At 42.5% G+C, this 22,662-nt stretch overlaps 1 protein-coding gene across 11 annotated transcripts in view; it reads left to right on the top strand.

Annotated features, from left to right (window-relative positions):
• The window catches only part of LOC100062082 (S-adenosyl-L-methionine-dependent tRNA 4-demethylwyosine synthase TYW1), a 214,316-nt gene extending 205,955 nt beyond the window's left edge, over positions 1 to 8,361 (top strand). For all 11 annotated transcript variants that reach the window (XR_011424631.1, XR_011424630.1, XM_070231776.1 and 8 more), the window contains one exon: positions 7,147 to 8,361. Coding sequence is in view for 9 of the 11 variants with exons in the window: in XM_070231776.1 (XP_070087877.1) it covers positions 7,147 to 7,368 (222 nt within the window). In the remaining 2 variants the exon portion in view is untranslated. The remainder of the gene's footprint in view (positions 1 to 7,146) is intronic.
• Positions 8,362 to 22,662: the final 14,301 nt, after the last annotated feature.

Here is a 22,662-nt window from a genome sequence, read left to right as displayed (position 1 = left end):
AAAACAGAACCAATCAAAGGCAGAGCAAGCTGCCTTTGGAGATCAGCATATAAAGCTTTTGGTTCCCCTGCATTTGCCTTGGACCAGACATTCTCTGTTGTGCTGTACTTGGATAGAGAAATGATTAATAGACAGTGTGCTTCACCTGAGTGGGCTCATCGTTTAGACTTTATGCTGAGAAATGTTGAAGTCCACTAAGAATTTGGAATATACAGATTATTTTCTGTAACTTTTAGATCAGTTAAACAGAGTTAACTTAGAAATACTATACATAAGTAAGTCTAGGGGTAAAAAAAAAATCTCTCTTCACGTTCAGAAATACTTGAAAGACATGATGATTATTATTAGTTCTGTCATTTTTCTGATTTGACAGCCAACAGATAGCATGGGATAATGTAATGACCATGGGCTCTTGAACACCCTTGAATTTGAATCTTGTCTCTTCCACTTACGGAGGATAGACACCTTAGGATATAGTACACAGATAGTGTGTGTTTGTTACTTAGCTTTTTTGGACTTTTGCCCTCGTTTTAAAGTTGGGAATCCAACCGCACATGTTAGTTAAGTGGAATACACAAGTGCCTAGTACACAGTAGGATACTTCAAAAGTATTTTTCACTACCTCTCTCATGCAAGTCTTTTCCTTTCCTCCATCCTACTTTGTTGGCTTAGGTTGTTGATAATAGACTCTTTCCTTGCTTGGATGGATTAATCATTACTATTTTAAACTTTTATTTTTTGGTTTTATCAAAATTCTTATGATTGCTGTTTGTTTCCAGCACAGTTTTTGGTTTCCTTAGAGTTCATATTTATCTTATTTTTTCTTTGTTTAGATTTCTGTGTTCTTTAGTTAAATCAGCTCTCCGGCTCTGCCATCATCTGTATCTCCTCTCAGACTTTCATATGTGTTGGGTTTTCTATCAGATTCACCTTTTTAAAGGAGACTCTCCAGAGGCAGCTTCTGACTCACCCACTTTGGATACACAGGTGTCATACTGGGATTTCTTTCAGCTCCCCGCTGTATGAGATATCTTGTTTCTGGGATCACATTCTCTTTTTGATTTACTTTCTCATTCAGGCAAAGCATCCTCCAGTAGTTTCCTGAGACAGGGTACGTAAGAGGTGCAATTCATTGAGATCTTGAATGTCTAAAAATGTTTTTATTCTCCCAAATGCTTGATTGATAGTTTTGCTGGATATAGAATTCTAAGTTGGACTATTTTCCCTGTGCAGTTTGCGCCACTGTCTTTTAGTGTATAGGCATACCTTGGAGATATTGCAGGCTCAGTTTCAGACCACCAAAATTAAGCAAATACTGCAATAAAGCAAGTCACGTGAATTTTTTGGTTTCTCACTGCATATAAAAGTTATGTTTGGGGGCTGGCCCAGTGGCATAGCAGCTAAGTTCACGTACTCTGTTTCAGCGGTTTGCTGGTTCAGATCCCAGGCGTGGTCCCACAGCTTATCAAGCCATGCTGTGCCAAGCGTCCTCCATATAAAGTAGAGGAATATGGCCACAGATGTTAGCTCAGGGCCAATCTTCCTCAAAAAAAAAAGTTATGTTTACACTATACTGTAGTCTAAGTGTGCAAAAGCATTATGTCTAAAAAACAATGTACATACCTTAATTTAAAAATACTTTGTTGCTAAAAAATGCTAACTATCATCTGAGCCTTCATTGAGTCATAGTCTTTTTGCTGGTGGGGAGGGTATTGTAAAAAACGCAATTTGTGGAAAACACAATGAAATGAGATGTGCCTGTAGTTGTTGAGAACTCTGAAGGCATTCTGATTCTTAATCCTTTGTATATGGCCATTCTTTCCTTGTTTCATGTATCTTTGTCTCTATTGTTTGAAACTTCACTGAGATGTGCCTCAGACAGGTTTCTGTTTTTATCCATTGTGGCCCCCTTTAATCTGGAAACTCATGGCCTTCACTTCTTAAAATTTTTCCAGAGTTATTTTATTGAGGATTTACTCCCTCCTATTTTTCTCCTTTATTTCACAAACTCTTATTATTTTACAATTGGGCCTCTTGGGCAAGCCCTTTAATTTTTTTAAATTTTTTTCTCCTAGTTTCTATCTTACTTTTTTACTCTACATGCTAGGAAATTTTTTAAATTTTATTTTCTTAACTTTTCTCATGAATCCTTCATTTCTGTTCCTATAGTTTTAAAAATCTAAGGTCTTTTTATTCTTTGAGTGTTCCTTTTTCTAGCATAGCTTTTTTTATGGATACAGTATCTTCTCTCATTTCTTGAGGATAAGTTGTTTTAGGTTAGTTGTTTGGGTTTTTATTTTGTTTTGTTTTGTTTGTTGTTTTCTCCCTGCATAGTATCTATTTATCTGTTACTCTTTTCTTTTTCTTTTTATCTCTAGTTAGAAGGATGGTTAGTTTGCTGCTCATATTTAAGTGGGAGATTGAAAAGCATATTGGGAGTCCTAAGTGCATAGGTGGGGTTTGACTTTATCTTAGAGAAATCCAGCTGGGTTATTTCCTTAGGGAACCCAAACAGTATCTTTCAGTCAGTCTTCTGGGGCTGGTCAGAAGGATCCTGGAATTTTCCCCAACGTGAATGGTACCAGAGGTCGGGAAGCAGGTACGGAATGATAGGGCTGTTCTAATCCCCCATTATCAGTATAATAGCCCTGTTCTCCACTCTACTTGATATCCCATTGTCCATAGATTTTCTTTTGTTGTCTTCTGAGAATAAACCTCCTGTCTTCTGTTGGGTGTCAGGGTGTAGGCAAGGCAGCTGCTCAGCTGTGTCAGGAACTTGGGATTCTATTTCTTAAATAGAATGTAAACCTATCTTTGGGTTTTTTGGGGGGAAGCTTGGTGTCTTCTCTACCCTCACCTCCAAGGGTGACTGGTGCCACCAGTTTCTGAGCCTTTGGGGAATTGTGAAGCATAAATTGGGTTGAATCTTGTCTTCATTTGCTAGCTTAGGATTCAGCTCTTTTGGGTCTGCTAAGCCAGTTATTGGTCATTCATCATCTTTTTAGCTTCTAAAAGTTTGATACTATTTTCTTCTCTCCTGATCTCTTTGGTTTTATAGGTTACATATCTATTGCCTTTACTGTCATTTTAGTGAAATTTCAAGAAGAAAGGAAAGTAAATGTATGTGCTTAATCTGCCATCTTTAATAGAATCTTTTTGAACATTTAAAATAACGAAGAACCTATGTTGTCATTATTCTGCATAGGGAGATTTTTCCCTGTATGAAAGATGAGAAATAATGAGAACAAGACCTCGTGTGTAGCAGTTTGTGTGTTCTGGATGCTGGCTCGTCTGGCCAGCAAGGCCACAGATCCTTAGGAGCCTGGCTTTATTGAGGCAGGGCTGTACCTTGTTGTGCTCGTGCTGTGGTTTTGGGATCATCTGTGACCTTTTGAGTTTATTTGTAATTCTGCAAAGATTTGCCTCTTCCCTTGCTGTTGGATTGGAGGAGTTCTTGAAGCAGGAGGACCTCATGTCTCAGCATACTTAACCTCAAATTTTGTGATTTGGGGTTTTATTCCTCTGGTTGTGCAGCTCTGTCTTTCAGCATTATTTTTGTGCCAGTCATACTAAGATTTGCCCTTTTAGCTTCTGCCTTTTGCATGAAACAGTTAAGACTTTTTCTGAGCATATTATTCAATGTGATTATTCTCAGATTGTCTTAAGAGGGGCATACATAGATTCAGTTTTGTTGAAGGGAGCTGATAGCTCACCGTTAATTTAAGAATAACCTACTCTTATAGTCTGAATTTTTTTATGTCCCTTGAAAATTCAAATGTTGAAGTCCTAACCCCCACTGTGGCTTTATTTGAGATGGGGCCTCTAAGGAAGTAACTGAGGTTAAATGAGGTCATAAGGGTGAGACCCTGATCTGCTAGGATTGATGTTCTTATAAGAAGAGATCCAGAGAGCACCCCCCCACACACACCCACCACCCCCCATGAAAAAGCAATATGAAGCCATAGTGAGATCATGGCTATCTGCTGGAACCTTCATCTTAGACTTCTGGCATACAGAGCTGTGAGAAAATTAATTTTTGTTGTTTAAGGCACCCAATCTGTGGTATTTTGTTATGGCAGCCCAAGCAGACTAGTACGCCTACTTTGTGTTACATTTACTTGGTCTTCTCATTTGTTTTCCTAGACATTGGCAATCAGAGTTATCAGTTGTCAGATATTAACTTAGAATTGTCATATCTGTGCAACTGATTTCTCCCATTTTAAGCCAGCATAGAGTTTTGTAGTCGGAAGACACCAGATCTTCTTCAAACTGTGTTAGAATTAGGAAATCAATTTAATGGATTGCAGCCAGCAATTTTTTAAATGAAATACATTGCCTGTAGTTTTGTGAAAATTATGTTTCCAGAGTATGTGTGTGTGTTCTAGATTGAAATTTAAAATGTATTTCTTACTGTAGATTGTGGTAAAAAAAAAAAAAAAAAAAAAGATTTTAAGTCTATTGCTCTAGTCCAAGGTAATCTTTTAGTCCATCTTAGACCATCCATGGCAAGTCATTACTGTTAGAGTTTGAGGGGAAAAAGAACACCAGGATTGTGGACCCTGAGGGGTCAGACTTCAGACCTAGAGATCCAAACTCAAAAAGAGAAAGTCGTAGGGAAGAGGAGACTATGGTTATCTGTTTTACTCAGAAAGTAAAGCAAGGAGCCCCCAAAAGGATTCTTCTAGCAGGACCAAGCTCCTGGGGGGTGGGTGTGATTTACTCTTTCTCTGTACTCCCGAAGTGCCTTGTGCATAACTGCATTCACTGCACACACCACGTTATGTTATAATTATTTTTAAAATGTCTGACTGGGCCAAGTCCATAGTTGGCACTCTATAAATGTTAATAGCAAGGAGGAATAAAAAGTAGGCATCATTATCAGCCTCATTTTACTGTCATACACGTTAATGATGATTACTCCTGCACTAGTTGGAAAGTAACCCCACTTCCAGTCACGTGTAAGTATCAGGCCTTCTATCATGAATACACTGTGAAAACAGTCCATACTATTCTGTGGAGCCAATAGGAGCAAAATTCCATCCTGTCTCTCAAGATGTCAGTGGAACAGGTGGAAATGGTTTTCGTTATGTGGTCTTTTAGCTTTGTTCAGAGGTGAGGAGGAAGAGCCTAGGCCCTCGTATGTCCTAAGTGATGGTATAAATTACAATAAGTCAGTTGTATTCACAAAGCCAGTAGTCTTAGCAGGGTAGGGTGGAATAAGGGAGGTAACTACAGAAACAATTATAATATGCTGTCAGACAAGTTCGGGTTACAGTGAGGTCTTGTGGCAGGGGAACTGTCATAGTCTAAAGGGATTCGGGAAGACTTACCAGAGCAAAGGACATTTATGAGGGGACCTGTGGCATAAGTAAGTGTTACTCAAACAGAGGGAACAGCATGGGAGTCACATGAAAGGTGGGCAGCTCATGAAGAGCCTCCCGATAGAGATTTGATATTTAGACTGTATGTTCTAGATAATGGGGCTCTGTGCTGCTGTAGGCATAGTAATCTCAGGTAGTCTGAAGAAGTTGGAAGCAGCCAAAACTGGAATCAGAAGATCAATCAACCGGAAGCCTGTTGCTGAGTCCCAGAAGTAAGGACCGGTGTTAGGGCAGGGTCAGGGCACCGGCCATAGAGATGCTGCTAAGGAAGAAACTATGGGGCCTGGCCGTTTTTTTGACGTGAGGGACCAGGGAAGGGGGCAGCGCCTTTGACTCTAGTTTTGAGTCCCAGCACCTAGGGATGACAGCAGTTGCCTTCACAGTAATAGAAAACGCTTGGGAGCGGTCAGTCTTGAGAGGGTAAATGATAGAGAGATGGGGAGTTTACATCTTGGGTTGTAGAGTTCATAGAGCCCTTGGGGCACCATTTCAAAGAATGGTCTTCTTACAAGAAAATTTCTCATGATTCATACATAGATTAAGCTTTTCTACTTATTTAGCATTTTTTTCCCTAGAAAGCTCTTAGCTGTTGGGTAAAAAAATCAGATGTCATTGAAATTCAGCATATTTTAATATTCCAAGTCCAGGAACCTATATATTTTCAATATTTTTCTCAGCTAGAACATGAAATTTTTACTTAACTTGGCTCATAATAAGGGTTTTTTAAAAGGTAGTGGCATAACAGAAAAATTTTTCTGTTTATAAATCAAGTATCAATGTATTAGACATTTACACGAATGAATGCCAAATAGGTGCTTTGAATTAAAAGCCTTCACAGGTCAATTAGTTGTTCCTTCAGAGTGTGCTCAACTTACTTTCTGTTTTCTTCATCCCTGGTCGTTATTCTACAGTGACTTTTGAGAAACAGTTTTCTTAAAAAAGTACAAATTGGATTGATCCCCTTTATTGAAAATTTTTTTTTAAATGATTGGCACCTGAGCTAACATCTGTTGCCAATCTTTTTTTCTTTTCTTTCTTCCCAAAGCCCCCCAGTACATAGCTATATACTTTAGTTGTGAGTCCTTCCACTGTGGCATGTGGAACACCACCTCAGCATGGCTTGATGAGCGATGCCATGTCCACACCCAGGATCCAGTGAAAACCTGGGCCACCGAAGTGGAGCGCAGAAACTTAACCACTCGGCCGGCCTCTGAATTGAAATTCTTATAAGGCTTTCCACTAATGAGATACTGTATCCATGTTAGGCTACAAAGGCTAGTTTGAGTCATTAAGTTAGCATTTCAGAATTAGAAGTCATTGATTAAAGCTTCATTAATAACTCAAGCAAAGTTTAGTAATAAGAAGGATTCCACTAGGTGCTGCTAACACAACTATGAAAATTCATACCAGATGAAAAGTGGCAACAAGAGGAATTAGAATTAGCTCAGCCGTTAACACATGATTATGCCAAAAAATTTAATTAACCCTCTTTCAATGATACTGCTCAAGATAAACTTGACTTTCAATTGTAGGATGTATTCTTTATTCAGCAGTTGAGGCTTCTAGGTCTAGTATGGCCGCAGTCCTAAGGGAAAAGAAACTCTTTTGACTGTAGTACATTCTTCTTTGATATGGAGCCATATCTGGAGCATGAAAGAATTTTCTTTAACATGATAGGGAGAAAAGATCAGGCTCATTTTTTATTTATTTGATATTATTTTATGGATGTTTTTACTTCTGACCTGATGACATTTTTCTTTTTCAGTTTAAAATTGATAGAGAATGGTGGACATGGATCAATTATAACCGCTTCCAGGAGCTCATCCAGGAGTATGAAGACAGCGGTGGATCAAAAACTTTCAGTGCAGAGGATTATATGGCTAAAACTCCTCACTGGGCTTTATTTGGTGCCAGTGAAAGAGGCTTTGATCCCAAGGACACGAGATATCAGAGAAAGAACAAATCAAAGGATATTTCTGGATGTTGAGATTATCTGACTTTAGGATACTGAAGGACAAAAACTGATGGCCTCAGAAGGTTCTGAGACTCCACTGTGGTTTTTCCAAGGACAAATTAATACAAATTATATTTCCTATAGAGGAGACTGTAAGGCAGAACATGGGAATGCAAGTCACATCCCGGGGTTGAGGAAGACAGCATCCACGCTTTGAGTGCCTGGGACTCAGCCTTGCCATTTCTTTCCAGAACTCAGTCTCTTTCCTGATTTTACTTCTGAGAGGAAAATCATTTTGGGGGGGAAGTACACACTCATTATTAGAATGTAACTGACAGTTTTGAATTATAATTAGTAAGCCTCCCTAGAATGCTGTTCAGCCAAGTGTTGTATGGAGTTGAATATCTATTCCTCTTCCCCTCCTGGGCTTTTGGCCTTTGTGGATTGTACTCCCTGAGGTAAGTGTGTCTGCTCCCTTTGAAACCTCCAACTTTCTTTTATATCTTAAGATAACGCCTCCTGAAGGTAATTTAAGTTGTCATAATTCTCAATTATTTTTAAATGCTGCATAGATTACTTGAAATTTTTGCTTAGCGCCAACCCTTTAGAAATTGAATTGGATCTGAAACTATCCTGGATCTCATTTTGTTGCCATACAAATTGCCATAGAAGGTAATAGATGGGCTGGATTAGAGTAACAGTTCTCTTCTGTAAGAGGAATTGCTATCTGATGTCATTGAGTAATTAGTCTCACAAACTGAAATAGTACATTTTGCTTTTTGCTTAAAAGGTCAGTGTTTAAGCCTCTTCCTGCTGCACACGTACCAGGTCTCCATCTTCTTCCACGCTTGTAGCCCCAGCTGCTTTATGCAATCTGTTCTTTAAGGTTCAGGGGTTTTTTCTAATTGGAAACATCATTAAGTACACAGTAGTTTTGGGGTTTTTTAAGTATCATAGTTATTTTTAAAATTCCTTTATCCTAAAATACTAATTAATAAAAGATCTTTTGTAAAGACTTAGAACACAGATTTTCTTTTGCATGTTTATTTTAAAGATGCTTCTCGTTTTATAGTTCTAAGCCCCATCAGGCCCAGTTCCTCCTTATATGTCAGCTATTTTGTAACACCCTCTATTCTCTGTGGAAGTAAAATTCATATATAATATAATCTACCTACTCATTTAGTTGAAAACTGGGCACCGTATTTATTTCTAAGTGGTAGAGTCAAAACATTTCTCTCTGTTGTAACATAGGTTGGGATAGTGACAAAGTGTCACAGGAATCATATGTTCTTTCTTGAACCCACCACATCTTCAAGCTTATGTTTAGTCTCCTGTTCTGTTGACTTAGGAGACAGACAAGAAATAGGAGTGGTCTAGGTCAGTGAGGCAGAATCTCATTGAAACTCAGATGTGTTAGTGGTCACTGAATAGAGGTGGAAAACACCTTAAAGTAGAATGAAGTGCTAAAAAGCAAGAGCTCGTGCTAAGGGGCCCATGGACGGGCTTCTGTCTGTGACAGTGAACCGAGCAGCCAGTTGTTGGCAAATGCCTCAGGGGCTGCCTGAGGAGCGCGGCGGAGACAGCAGGCAGTGCTTTGGACCATCCCTCAACCTCTTTTTCAACCAGACAACTCGTTTATTTTTTATGTATTGAGGTTCTGCTTAAGATTTAACTTGGGCAAAGATATTCTGTTTCTTCAAAGAAGAAAAATAGCAAACCTCTCACCTTTATAATGAGCCCTCCTGACTTCATTAATTTTAGGTATATAAATGAGTAGTTTTTCTTCCCCTCTAGAAAATATTTGCCTTATATTAAAAAAATAACATGGCATATTAATCCCAGTTCACAGTTACAACAAAATTTCTAAATGCCTAGGGAAAATACAATGGCATCTACATGAAAAAAATTCAGTAAGTTTGCTGACAGTATTAGAGTAGAAGTTATTTTTGGAGCTTGAACAAATGATTCTAACATTCAGCTAAAAAATTAGCCAAACAGGCAAGAATAGTTACAAAATTCTAGAAAAATAATTATTAAAGGAAAATTGCTTTACAAGATATTAAAACATGCCATCTAAAATAATTGAAACAGTATGAAACAAGAGATCAACTGCCAAAATGGCAGAGTAAGGACCTTATTTAACTCACTCTCCCTCTAAAACAATGAAAATCTAGGCAAAACCACTAAAATCAATGAATTTTAGAATTCTGACATTTAACCAAGGCTTTACAAGAACTGAAAATCATATATTAAGAGAAACTGCTGTACCTCAATAAAATTAACCATTGGCTTTTCATCAGAAAACATGAAGGCCGGAAGACAGTGGAATGATATCTTCAAAGTGCTCAAAGAAAAGACTCTCAACCAACAATTCTATACCTAGCTAAATCCTCTTTCAAAAATAAAGGATAAATTAAGACATTTCCAGATTAAAAATAAGAGGATTCTTCACCTGCCAGACCTTCCCTATGAGGAATACTAAAGGAAGTCCTTCAGGCTTTAATGAGAGTCCGCTAACACTAACTCAAAGCCACATGAAGAAATAAAGAGCACTGGTAAAAGTAACTACACAAGTTTTATAAAAGATGCATAAATGTATTTTTGTTTGTAGCTCTCCTTTCTCTTCTAAAAGACAATTGCCTAAAGCAATATCTATAAAGCTGTGTTGATGGACTTATAATGTATAAAGATGTAATTTGTATGACAATAATAGCCCTAAAGAATGTGGAGGCAGAAAAGTATATTGGAGCAATTATTAACTACTCAATACTGAAATTAAATGGGTATGAATCCAAAGTAGAGTGTTTTAAGTTAAGATGCTAATTGTAATTCCAAGAGCAGCCACTAACAGAATAAATCCAAAAAATCTAGTAAAACTCTGGGGTTCTGCTCCCAATTTTGATTGTGTGGAGTTTTTCCTCACACCAAGCAATTGTCCAACACCAACTGGGTGTCCTCTAATTCAATTCAACTCAACTCTGATACTGTCTACCTGGAGATAGCATAAGATCCCAGGGTTAAGGGCTTAGTCCCACAAGACTGCCCCCCACCCTCCTTCAGATACCTCTCACGAGTCCAGCTTGTCACCTGTGCTTCTGACCAACCAGCTGTAGGTTCCTTTAAACCCTTCCTTGGGTTCAATTAATTTGCTTGAATGGCTCATAGAACTCAAATTATTAGATTACTAGTTTATTTTATAAAAGGATATAACTCAAGAACAACCAGATGGGAGAGATGCTTAGGGCAAGGTATGAAGAAAGGGCTCAAAGCTCCTATGCTGTCTCCATGAGCACCGGTCTACCAGCACCTCCACATGTTCACCAGCCTGGAAGCTCTCCAAACCCCATCCTTTAGGGTTTTTATGGAGGTTTCATTACAATGATTAAATCATTGTCCACGTGATTGAACTCAAAAGACAAACCCCTTTCCCCTCCCTGGAGGTCCAAGGTGGGCCTGAAAGTTCCAACCCTCTAATCACATGGTTCGTTCCCCTGGCAGCCAGCCCTCAACCTTAGGTTACTTAGGGGCTTTCCAAAAGTCACCTCATTAACATAAAAAAAGACCTTTGCCACTCTTCCATTAGGAATTTCTAAGGGTGTTAGGAGCTCTGTGCCAGGAACAAGGACAAAGATCAAATATATATTTCTTATTATAAAATAGAGTATCACCAAAAAAAACACAAGGGAATTTAAAAAGTTCACTAGAAAATATCGATTTAACACAAAAGAAGGCAGTAAGAGAGGAATAGAACAACAAAGACATGACATTCGAAAACCAAAGAGCAAAAATATCAGGTATAAATCCTACCTTATGGGTAAGTATATATTATATATAAATGGATTAAACACCCCAATCAAAAGACAGAGATGGATATTTTTTAAAATCAAATTATATGCTGTCTACAAGAGACTCTCTTGAGAGTCAAAGACTGAAAGGATAGAAAAAGATATACCATGGAAACAGTAACCAAAAGAACTTGAGTGGCTGTACTAATATCAATAAAACAGACTTTGATTAAAAAATAGTAGTTTTTTGGGCAAAAAAGGACATTTTATAATGGTATAATAATTATAATTAAATTATAACTGTATCTTACTAGAAAGATGTAATGATTATAAATGTATACGCACTAACAACAGAGCCCCAAAATACATGAAGCAAAACCTGACAGACTTGAAGGGAGAAAGACAATTCGGTAATAATCGGAGACTTGTATAACCCACTTTCAAAAATGGATAGAACAACTAGGCAGAAGATTGATAAGGAAATAGAAGATGTGAGCAACACTATAAACCAACTATGCCTCACAGACCTCTATAGAACATTTCACCCAACTACACATTATTCTCAAGGGCACATGGAACATTCTTCAGTATAAACCATAAAAGTTTAAAAGTACTGAAATTATACAAAGTATGTTTTCTGACCAGTGGAATGAAATTAGAAATCAACAGCAGAAGAAAATTTGGGAAATTCACAAGTATGTAGAAATTAACCACTATCGTAAATAATCAATGGGCCAAAGAAGAAATCGCAAGGAAATTAGAAAAGATTTTGAGATGAATGAAAATTAAAACACATATACCAAAACTTATGGAATGCTGTTAATGTAGTGCTTAGAGGGAAATTTATAGCTGTAAATGCCTAAATTAAAAAGAAGATACATCTCAAATCAATAACCTAACCTTCTATCTTAAGAAACTAGAAAAAGAACAACTAAAGCCAAAGCAAGCAAAAGGAAGAAAATAATGGATGTTAGGGCAGAAATAAATAAAGGAAAGGAAAGCAATGGGAAAAGTTAGTGAAACCAAAAGTTGGATTCTTTGAAAAAAATCAACAAAATTGACAATACTTTAGCTAGACTCACCAAGAACAAGAGAAGATGCAAATAATTAAAATCATCTATGAATGCACAACCTTGTGAATATACTAAAAACTATACACTTTAAATGGGTGAATTTTATGGTATGTGAAATATATCTCAAGCTATTAGAAAAGAAAAAAAACCCACAGAAGCAAACCTAAATGTTTATAAAAACCAATATAGGATAAAGGAAGCATCATAAATCAATGGGGATTTGAAAGAAAAAAATAACTTAGTCCTCTTCTTTGTACTAAATATCAAAAAGAGTCAAGTGAAGGAAAAGCTCAGAAGAAACCTTAGGTGAGGAGGCCTTTCTTGACCAGTGGCTCCCAACTTTCTCATACATCAGAATCACCTGGAGGGCTTGTTAAAACAGGTTTTTGGGCCCCACCCTGGAGTTCTGATATTGTAGGTGTGTACTGGAGAGCAATTTGCGTTTCTCACAGGTTCCTGGGTTACGCAAATACTGCTACAAAACCACACTTTCAGAACCATTTGTTGATATAAAAACAATGTAAGAACTCATACAGGAAAGGTCAAAAACTGTGGATATGTTTAAGTATCTAATAATATCAAACATTACATAAAATTGGGAAAAACAATTCGTGTGAAATATGATTGACAAATGCTTACTCTAAAAGCTCACTTAGTTTAATTAATCAGTCAAGTCTTATTTAAAAGTTTTTAAGATTCATTTGTAAGTAAAAGACACGTAATTCCTACCATTGTGATGCTGAAGACATTCACCAAAGACAGAGATTCACACAAATAAATGTTAACCATCAAACACTGATGATAAGGCTACAGAGAGGACAGTCCCCATGTGAGTACGTAATTGGAGAGATTTCCTGGTTGGAGGAGGTGAGCCTGATTCCAGAGGTGGGGTTGGGGAAGGAGAAACTGCAGGTGGAGGACTGAGTACATTCAAAGTCCCTGTAGGGAGAGGGTCATGGCACATTTGAGTAGCTGTAGGAAGGCCACAGTGGCTGGAAGATGCTGCACAAGATGTAGGAAAGGGCCCAGCCACGTAGAGAAACCAGGGGAACATAACGGTGATGACTCAGGGAGATGTTGGCCAGGCCAGGCCCTGAGAGCAATTATGCAAAGGAACAGCACAGCGTGCTTAGATTTACATTTTACTAAGATCCCTCTAACTGTAGGTTGGAAAATGGCTTGGAGAGACATAAAGGGAAGGATATGAGTTGGTAAGTATTCTTGTAGAACATGCCTGATTGGTGGCATTTGTGCAGTGCACACCCCTACACTCTGACCCTGCTGGTTGGGATGAAAGCAGTGGATGGATTTGAAAGAGACCTTAGGAGGAAACACTTACAGATTTGGCCACAAATTGATTAGATTGAGGGGAGGTGGATGAAATGTCAAGGATGACTCCTGGGCTCTGGCATGAGAACAGGATGGGTGATGGTGCCATTCTCCAGGCTGGCTAATGTGGAAGAGGCCAGGCTTGGCGGAGATCCTGAGTTCGCTCATGGACGTGTAGGCTTTGACTTCCAAGGGGAAAGTTGAGGCAGTGGTCAGGCACACAGGCCTGGGGTGGAAAAAATGTGAATCATCATTGTAAGTTATAATTGAAGCCTCAAGGAGGGCTGTCACCTAAGGAGAGAATATAAAATGAGAAGAGGAGAGTTCACACCTGAAGGAACTCCAGCAGGTAGTGGTGGGGTAGAGAAAGGAGGAGAAGTCCCTTGACATCTGACTGGAGAGACAGGAGGGAAACTAGTCCCGTGGAGTCACGGAAACCCGGAGAGGAGGACCGATCAAGAAGAGACTGACCAACAGTGCCAGAGGCCAGTGAGAGGTAAACTACGGAAGATGACAGGAAAATGTCCTCTGGATGGGGATCGACCATGTGATGGACACTTTCAGAGGAGTGCTGGTGCCGGTGAGTTTCTGAAGGATGTTTAATGACAGAAGAGGTTTACGATATAAAACTAAGTTTAAAACATAGAATACAAAGTCAGTTACCATCTTAATTATGTAAAAATCATGTGTATGAAGAAACATGCCTGAATATGTATTATTTTCATGAGAAGAGCGCAAGAAAAGGTATGAGGAAATGTGTTTTCTACTTTGTGGAGTAAGCCTCTAAGCTTTTCCTTAAATAAAAGCCTGAAATTGGAATTCAGCCTATGGTTGGAGTTAAATATATTCAAATCAGCATATTTTGTCTGCTGAAAGATTTATCGTTTTTTGTTGTTCTTTCAGTGTGCTGGGTGGTTTTTCTCTTTATTTAAATACAAATTGATGAACTCTTCCTGGGCACTATGGATTTAACGCAGGTTGGCATTGACTGAGCTGCTTGTGTTGGCCGCCAGCCTGCTCAGTGCTGTCCGCCTTTTCCAGTTCCTTTTCGTTCTCTGTGATAAAGCACGTCACTTTATGACTAGGTTTTGAAGCTGTTTAGTACAGTGCATTTTCTGGAGAAAGAAGGCCCTCTTGTTTGGAAGGAACCCCCATGCATTTAGATCTCTGCTCACTGATTTCAGGAATTCTGGCCTACGTGTTAGAAAAAGAAAAACTGATAGTGGCCACAGACCTCAATATGAGGCAAGTATATTTGCAACTAATTGTGAGGGAGATAAGTTTGCAAGTACTCACTTCTAGGCGCGAAGAGTGTCTATTTGCAGAAAATCTGAACAGGCAAACATTCTGCAATTTCTTCTCTAGATTTTGAAAATTCTTGTGAAGATGCTGTGAATCCCCAGATAATGCCTTCACCTTCCTCTTTATTGAGGAAGCTAATCAATTGTGTAGCTAGTTAACTGGCTCTCACTGAGGACTACTAGAAATGTATTCTCTGATTATTGGCTAAGGAGAAGTTGGATAAAGTAATGTGGACTGCTGAAAAACGGAAACTTTTTTTCGACAACTAGTCCCTCTCCTGCCCTGCAAGGAGGAGCCTGCATTTCCCCTGTTGTGCTTGTCACTTAGGCAGTTAGAGCGTCCGAGCTGTCGCCCAACCTGTGAGCCCAGCTCTGGAAGGGATTAGGAAATGCCGGGCTCGCTGTATTATAGCCCCCCTCTCAAGGAGTAAGTGGGGGCTTAGAGAGGAGGGCCCAGGAGCATCAGCACAGCCCAGTTCACTCCTGAGCAGTGAGCAGCAGGGCAGCAACAGCTTCCTGAAAACGTGCGCATAGGGGATAAGCCCAGACCATTCAAATGGCCGCCTGAGCAGGCACTGAGGACGTTGGGCACAGCTGAGTTGAGCAGGGAATGCTGCCGTCAACTGATGTCTGCGGGGCTGCGGGTGGTCTTGGACCTCTTACCACTTACTTGCTGCACACAGAATGGGAATTCCCAGTGAAAGGCCCCAAGGCACCTGGGACATTTCTGGTCAGGGACTTGGGTTCCTCTGACTTGTGTCTGAGCTGGCCCCTTGCCAGGTGACCAGAAGTCAGTTTCTGATCCCCAGTATAGGGGCTGGGAGCTGGAGTTCAGTCTGACAAGCAAGGCACTCGTGAGTGAGGTAGACCACGGAGGTGGGAAACGGGGAAGATGTGCATGGAGGGGTGGGCATAGCTAAAAGGCTGTCACCACAGGTTGTCGGCAAGTGAGTGCTGTGTCATTGGGGTGGGGTGTCAGGAGCGGCTGATAGAAGCCCGGCAGCAGCAGCATTCCTCTGGTTGACATGCTCTGTTCAGCCATCAGTCTGCAGATGATGCTGCGGGATACATATCATACACACAGTAACAGTGGCCGTTTATTGAGCCCTTCCTCTGTACCAGGCACTGTGCATGACTCTGCCCTCCAGACTTGGGGTCTAAATGGCAGGCACTGGTCAGGATTTAACTCTGCCTGATCCCTAACTCTGTTTCCTTTCTCTGTCCAGCCACCAGACAGGCTGCCAGAGGGAGAGTTCTAGAATGCACATTTCACGACATCCCTTCCACCTAAACCCTCCCAAGTCTCCTTCGAGCCTGTAGACAAGTGCAGACTCCTCAGCCTGACTTGGACCTCTGCTCTCTACACACCCTCCACTTGGGTCCTGCTTGTGCTGCGCTTCTGTCTGTAATCCCATCCTCTTCTCCCTGCCCCGACCAGCTCCTGCTCAGTTTCTAAACTGAAACTTTTGTGTTTGTGATTAAGCTCATTCAGATCCCTCCTTTGGCTTGCCGGTAAAGTACACATTTGCCTAGATTTTTTTCGCCTAAGGCAACTTGGTGCAGAGATTTTCAACATTTTGCATAATTCATAGCCTGTGAGGATCGTATTGAGAGAGATTACCCTGGTGGCGGAGAATCCTTGTTCATGTTGCCCGGTCTTCAGGTCCAGAGCCTTGGGAAGGGGTGTGATGCTCCCCAAAGGAGACAAGCAAGACTGCATATGCTCAGGTGGCTGCCCCAGGAGTTCTGACCTCTTGAGTTTATGCTCAAGCCACAGAATATTATTATTCACTTTGTACTTAACTTGAAAACAACATGGATAATATTTTCATAATTTTCAATTTTGAGGTGGTTTTCTCTTCTCGTTTTTCTAAACTGCTGCTAGGTGGGAAAAGATGTGTTTATACTGTAGAGTCCCTAACTGCTGTCATGCACATGAAAGCATGTCTCAGTTAGCATGCTCTCTGCTACCAGTAACAGAGTTACCCACTAAAAGTGGTTTTAAACAGTACGCATTTTTATTTTCTCATATGAACAATCTGGAAGTAGGTGATTCCTATTGGACTTAGGGATGAATAATCAAAGACCCAGGCATCTTCCAATCTTTTCACTGCATCAGTTTGAACATATTCGCTTTTATCTTCAGGCTGTTGCCCCAAGGTCTCAAGATGGTTGCAACAACTCCACCCATCACGTTCTCTCACAGTTGTGTTCAAAGAACAGAACAGGAAGGAGGACAAGGAAGAAAGCTCTCCTCTCTGAAGTTGCTCTTTTTATCAAAAGGGGAAAAAAGCCCCCTGGAGACTTCTCTTTAAGTCTCACTAACCATAAACGGGTTACTTGGTTACCCCTAGTTGCAAGGGACGCTGAGAATACAAGTATGTGGTATTTTCAGTCTCTATCATGGGAGGTGGGTTGTATTAGGAGAGAAGGTGGACAACAACTCCATCTGCCACAGAAGATATGTTCTTGCCTATGTAGTTCATCTACCCACCAAACAGGATAGAGCACCTGTGGAGTGCCAGCTTCTTGCTCTAGGAGCTTCACACCATAAGACTGGGTTCCTGCCCTCCTAGGAGAGAAGCAGTACCCATGAGCCAGAGATTCAAATTCAGTGAGGTAAACGCAGCGTCCTCTTGAAACCTGGGAGCCAGACTGAGAAACTCTCTTGGTCTTTGAGAATTGAGAGCTTCACAGAGGAGGTGACATTTGAGCTGTGTCTTGAAGAATGAATAGGAGTTTACAGATGAAGAATGCAAGAAGAGGCCATTTCTGGCCAAGGAGCAGCAAGGGCAGATCCAGAGCTCTGCAAAAGCTTGCTTTTGTTTTCACCGACCACCACCACCCCATCTTAGTTCTACCACCCCAGCTCCGAAGGAGCTCCAGTGTTTCTGAAAGCTGAGCTCTACAGCCCCTTTGGCTGTTCTCAGAGCAGCAGAGATGTGCGCTCATTCCACTCGGGGATTCTCCAGTCGAGGGACTTGAAATCCTTCAGAACTGCAGTGGGTGGCATGAGCTGCTGTGTGGGGCCTTTATTCTGTGTTCAGCCTGATGGCACCACTGTAGGGGGTGCACTGGCCCTCGCCCACTGCAGCAGGGGAGAGGGTCAGTGGAGGCTGCACTTTTCGTCTCCCCTCCCCTGTCCAGACCCTGAGATTGGTCATATGACCCTGAGCTGGATCAGTTGCTATACTCACTCCTCTGGGTATGGTGAGGGGTCCAGAGGGACTCAGACTGAGTCAATTGAATGCCTTCCTGGATTTCTTCAAATCAAACTGAAAGAAAGGGCTTCTTTTCTTCTTTGGGCACAAACTGTAGGTAGGAAAGGTTAGAACTGCCTGCTCTCTTGTCCTAGCCGTGTGCAGAGGCTGATCTGAGATATGGAGCATGTGTCCTGTTATTATTGCCACAAACGCAGGTTCTTTACCTGCCACACAAGAAGGCCCAAATAAAAACTGGAATGCCAGGCTTATGGCAAGGAAAGAGTTTTTATTTCAGTTGATATCAGCCAGGAGATGACGGTGAGCCCACAAATTTGTCTTGTTTCATCTCGTCTCCCCAAAAGAGGGGAGGTGAGGGGTTTTAAAGGTTTATGAGGAATGTGGCTGCTTGTAGGCTGGGGGGTAGTCAGTGGCCTTGCTGGCCAGAGCTTTCCCACCAGCCTGCATTCGGCCTTGGGAGGCTGTTTGCAGGGAGGAGGAGGAGATAAGGAAATTTGCAGGTGTGCGACCTTGGCTGTTTGTTTTCTTGGTGGATAGTGGATTCTGGAACCAGGGAGCCAGAGAGTAAGCAGGGGATGAGTGCTTTGGTTTTAACCCCATGTATGCTGGGTTTAATGCAGGAGAACTGATATCAGGGCCGGCATCACTCTCAGGGCTTGATCCCGGATCCAGGGGTCCTGCAGCAAAGCCTCCCCACACACCTCAGTTGTGGGAGTGACGATCACCTAGTTTCGCTTGGGTTCGTTGGAGCTAGTTTTATCACTTGCACCAAAGTCTTGACTAATGTAACAGCACATCAGCAGCAAAAGCCCAGTATCTGTGGCCCAGCTGCCACCTCTCCTGGAAGTGTCCCTGTCCCCAGTGGTGCCTTCTCTTCTGTCCTGCTGAGGCTGGACTCCTGTGGGGCCTGCCTCAGCGTCTCTTCTCCCATTTCTCCAAGATGTTTCCTCTATGACTCCTTTCACTTCAAGCCATCAGATGGCTCCTGTGGGCCCAGCAGCCTGGGCTGCCTGGCGGCAGGCCAGTTCCATGACCACAGCTACGCGGGGATGCCATGCCACCCATGAAATTCCCTCAGGAGCAGCGGGAGCCTGTGGCAGGTGATAAAACTCCCTCCACCTTTCTACTCCCTTGGGAAGAAGTGTTCACACCTTCCCCCTGTGTTTGGGGGTCCACCTGCCCATGGGAGCCCATTAACTTGCTGACATGTGGGCCAGAGCACAGAGGCACAGGCAAAATGAGCAACGTTATACCACCCAGTTGGGCCCAAGAGCTCCTTTCCCCAGGCTGCCCACCAGCTGCAGGTTCTCCAGACCTTCAATTATCCCATAATTAGATGAGTGACTGCTCTGCTCCACATTTTCTTCTCTTGAGCAGAATGTCCCCCTGAGTGCTCTACCCCTGGGATCAGCAAACCACAGCCTGTGAGCCAGATCTAGCCTGCGACCTATTTTTGTACAGCTGCGAGCTAAGCATAGTTTTTACATTTGTAGATGGTTGAAACAAAATTATAGGAGTAATATTTCATGACATGTGAAATTACATGAAACTCAAATTTCCATGTCCATAAGTAAAGATTTATTGGAACACCACCACACCTAGACATTTACATATTGTCTGTGGCTACTTTCACGCTACAGTGGCAGAAAGTGAACAGTTGTGACAGACTATATGGCCCTTCGATGCCTAAATTATTTGCTATTTACAGAAAAGCTTTGCAGACTCTGCTGTCATTTCCCTTCAGCTTTCTGGTGACTTCTATTCCACGCAAATCTTCCAAAGAAAGGAGCACTCATTGTGCAGCTCGTACGTGGGGACTTCGCGTTTACAGGGAAAAAGAGGACACTTCTTTATTAATATCAAGAAATGACTGTTAATGCTGGCACTTCAGACATCTAAGGGACTTCTTAAGGGTGAGCGGGCTTCTGATGCCCTTCAAATGACAGCATATCTCAGTGTGTGCTTCAGAGGCAGAGACCGACTCAGGCCAGCACGGGGCTGCTGCTACTTCTGCAGCACTCCTTCCCCTGTGCACCAGCTGAGGGCTGCCTTTAGGGGTACCTGGCTGGCTCCATAAAGAGAAGCCTAAATCTTCCTCCTTCCTGGGCCAGCTGTTATTTCTGCCTTGCTGTGAGGATTTAAGAAACTAACTGGGACCTTGGGCCAGGATCTCCTAGGGCCACCAGGGCAACCTCCCACTAATTTTCTGAATGGAACCCCAAGTCTCCAGGCTGCTGCCATGCCCGCAGTCTCAGCAGGCCTGGCCTTCAGGCAGGGTTACCCCAGATTCCATTCTGAGTCCTGAGACCTGCCACCACCTGCTATTACAGCTAGCTGATCCAAGAGGCACAGGTAAAACTGGCTGGCTGGATACCTGGGGAGTGTCTGAGCTCGAGGTGGTGAGCATAGACATCACTGATGGGTCAGCATTGATGGAGGAGACCACAGAGGTCTGTCAGTGTGCATTTGGCTGCAAGTAACAATTCTATGTCAACAGTGGCTTAAGCGCAAATGACATTTAATCATCTCGCATGGTAGGGAGTCTGAAGGCGGGTGTTCTGCATTTGCTTTGGGGCTTGGCAATGTCAACAAGACCCAGACTCTTTCTATCCTTCCATTTTATTATCCTTACAACATGGTCATCAAAGCTCCAGGCGTGACAAACACCTTCAAAGGCAGGAAGGCCAGGGCAGCAAAATACTTGATGCTTGCTCAGCTCTTACTCATTTTCAGGGAGAGAATGCCTTTCCTGGAAGCCTCTAAGCAGACTTCCCCATACAGCTCACTGGCCAGAGCCATACTTCACATGCCCACCAGGGCAGGGACCAAGACTTCCCTCCCTGCACATAAAGGAACTCCAGCTCGTACCTGAGCAAAATCAGGGTTTTGTTAACAGGAAGTCTGGGAGGCGCAGCCTGAGCAGCTTACCCTAGATGGCTGCTGGGGAGGGCTACTCCAGGACTTTTTCGACCAGTGAGAAGATGGCCCCTTATTCTTTCCCTGCCCAGTCACATCTTACAGAAGATGCATTGGAGAAGTGAGATGCACAGAGTGGGGAGGGGCAGGGATGCCGCTCAGTGTTGGGGTTCTATGCAGCTCTCAGCACCCTCGGGGGAGGAGGGGAGTCCACTGGGCAGCCAAGGGGAGGAGGGTCAGAAAACTGGGAACCCAGCGTAACTCCTTTGAAAGCTGAGAGGGCAAGATTATCCACAAGGCCTATAAAAAGACTTGGCTTGTTGGGTGGAGACTTGTTCACAGGCCTAAAAGTCAGGAAGGTTTGGCATGCCCCGCCCAGCCTTCCCTCCCTTGCCCTTCTCAGCTTATGAAATGCTGCTCTTATGACGAGCAGGGCCAGGCCGGGGCCTTGCTGATGGAGGAGGCTGGTGTTGCTGACCCCGCAAGGATGTCACCATGTCACGGAGTCTGGTTTCCAGAGCAGGCAATTTCCCTTCCCCCAAGTGTCCCCCTCCCAGGCCTTCTCCACCTCCACCCAGACCTTGTCTCAGCAGGGCCCTTCTCTCACAAGAGAATGCTCAAGAGTAGGTGCTCGTCCTCGAGCGATTTACTGTGTAATCACAAAGTTACACTCCCAATAGGTCATCCCAATTCCCTAGCCCTGACGGGCAGGGTTCCTGGGACTCCTTTCTTAGTCTGTTTCAATTGATGAGGATCAAGGCTGCCCCAGGGAGGGAAGCCCAGGGCATCCTGCCCTACATACCGATGATCTATATCATCCTCTGGGAATTGTAGGACGTCATGATTCGACCTGATTCGTATTCAAAGTTATAGGACCACCCAATAACCAGACCCCACCTGCAGTGATACCATTTTAACAACTTTTTTACATGATCTTTCCTTTGTCTTGTAAAGAAATAATTCACATACCCATGCCTTGTAAGTTTAGCCCTACCCTCAACCCATTGCAGCTCTTCACTGCCCGTGGGTCCTGTCCCCATGCCATTTGAATAAAGGAGCACTGCTACCAGACCTTGAGAGTCCAAGAAATCTTTCTTTCCACTCCTCAGCTCCCGGAGCCCACATCACAATGACTAACGAGGGTCCCCTCTTCTTGGGTTCCTTGCTGCTCCTTTGGCCAGGGGGCTGCTGGAGGTGACATTTCAATCTGGCTTCACCAGGATCAGTCAGCTGCGGGTCTGTCTGGGTCTGTCTGCAGCTAATGCGCCATGTGCAGGCCATTAAGTAGAGCCTTACCCGGCTCTTGTTTAAAAGTCTATTATTTTAATTCCCAAAGCTTTGTACGGGGAATGGGCAGCAAATACAGCAACAGCGACACACTCTGTTTGCCTTCTAATTATGACAATTTGTGACTCAGAATCGGAAACTGGTCATTTCTTTGGCCACTGCATCCTGCCCCACTCTTCCCAGAATCCCCTCCAAAAGGGTCAGCCCATGGTTCTGAGAGGGGATGCTGACACAGTACATCACATTACAGACACAACTGTGTGGGGGGAATAGCAGTGCTGTCTGTAGCAGGGCAGGGGGTGCAGGGAAGGACTAAAACTTTTCTCAGTAAAAACCAAGAGAAATCACATCCCCTCTCATCCCTGCCCACTCATTTTACTGTGTTCTGTTTACTAAAGCTGTGTGTTTAATTTTA

This window comes from Equus caballus, chromosome 13, assembly GCF_041296265.1.
Source record: "Equus caballus isolate H_3958 breed thoroughbred chromosome 13, TB-T2T, whole genome shotgun sequence".
Classification (NCBI taxonomy): Eukaryota; Metazoa; Chordata; class Mammalia; order Perissodactyla; family Equidae; genus Equus; species Equus caballus.
The sequence above is the reverse complement of the archived record's forward strand: the minus strand, read 5'-3'. Positions and strand labels throughout refer to the sequence as shown.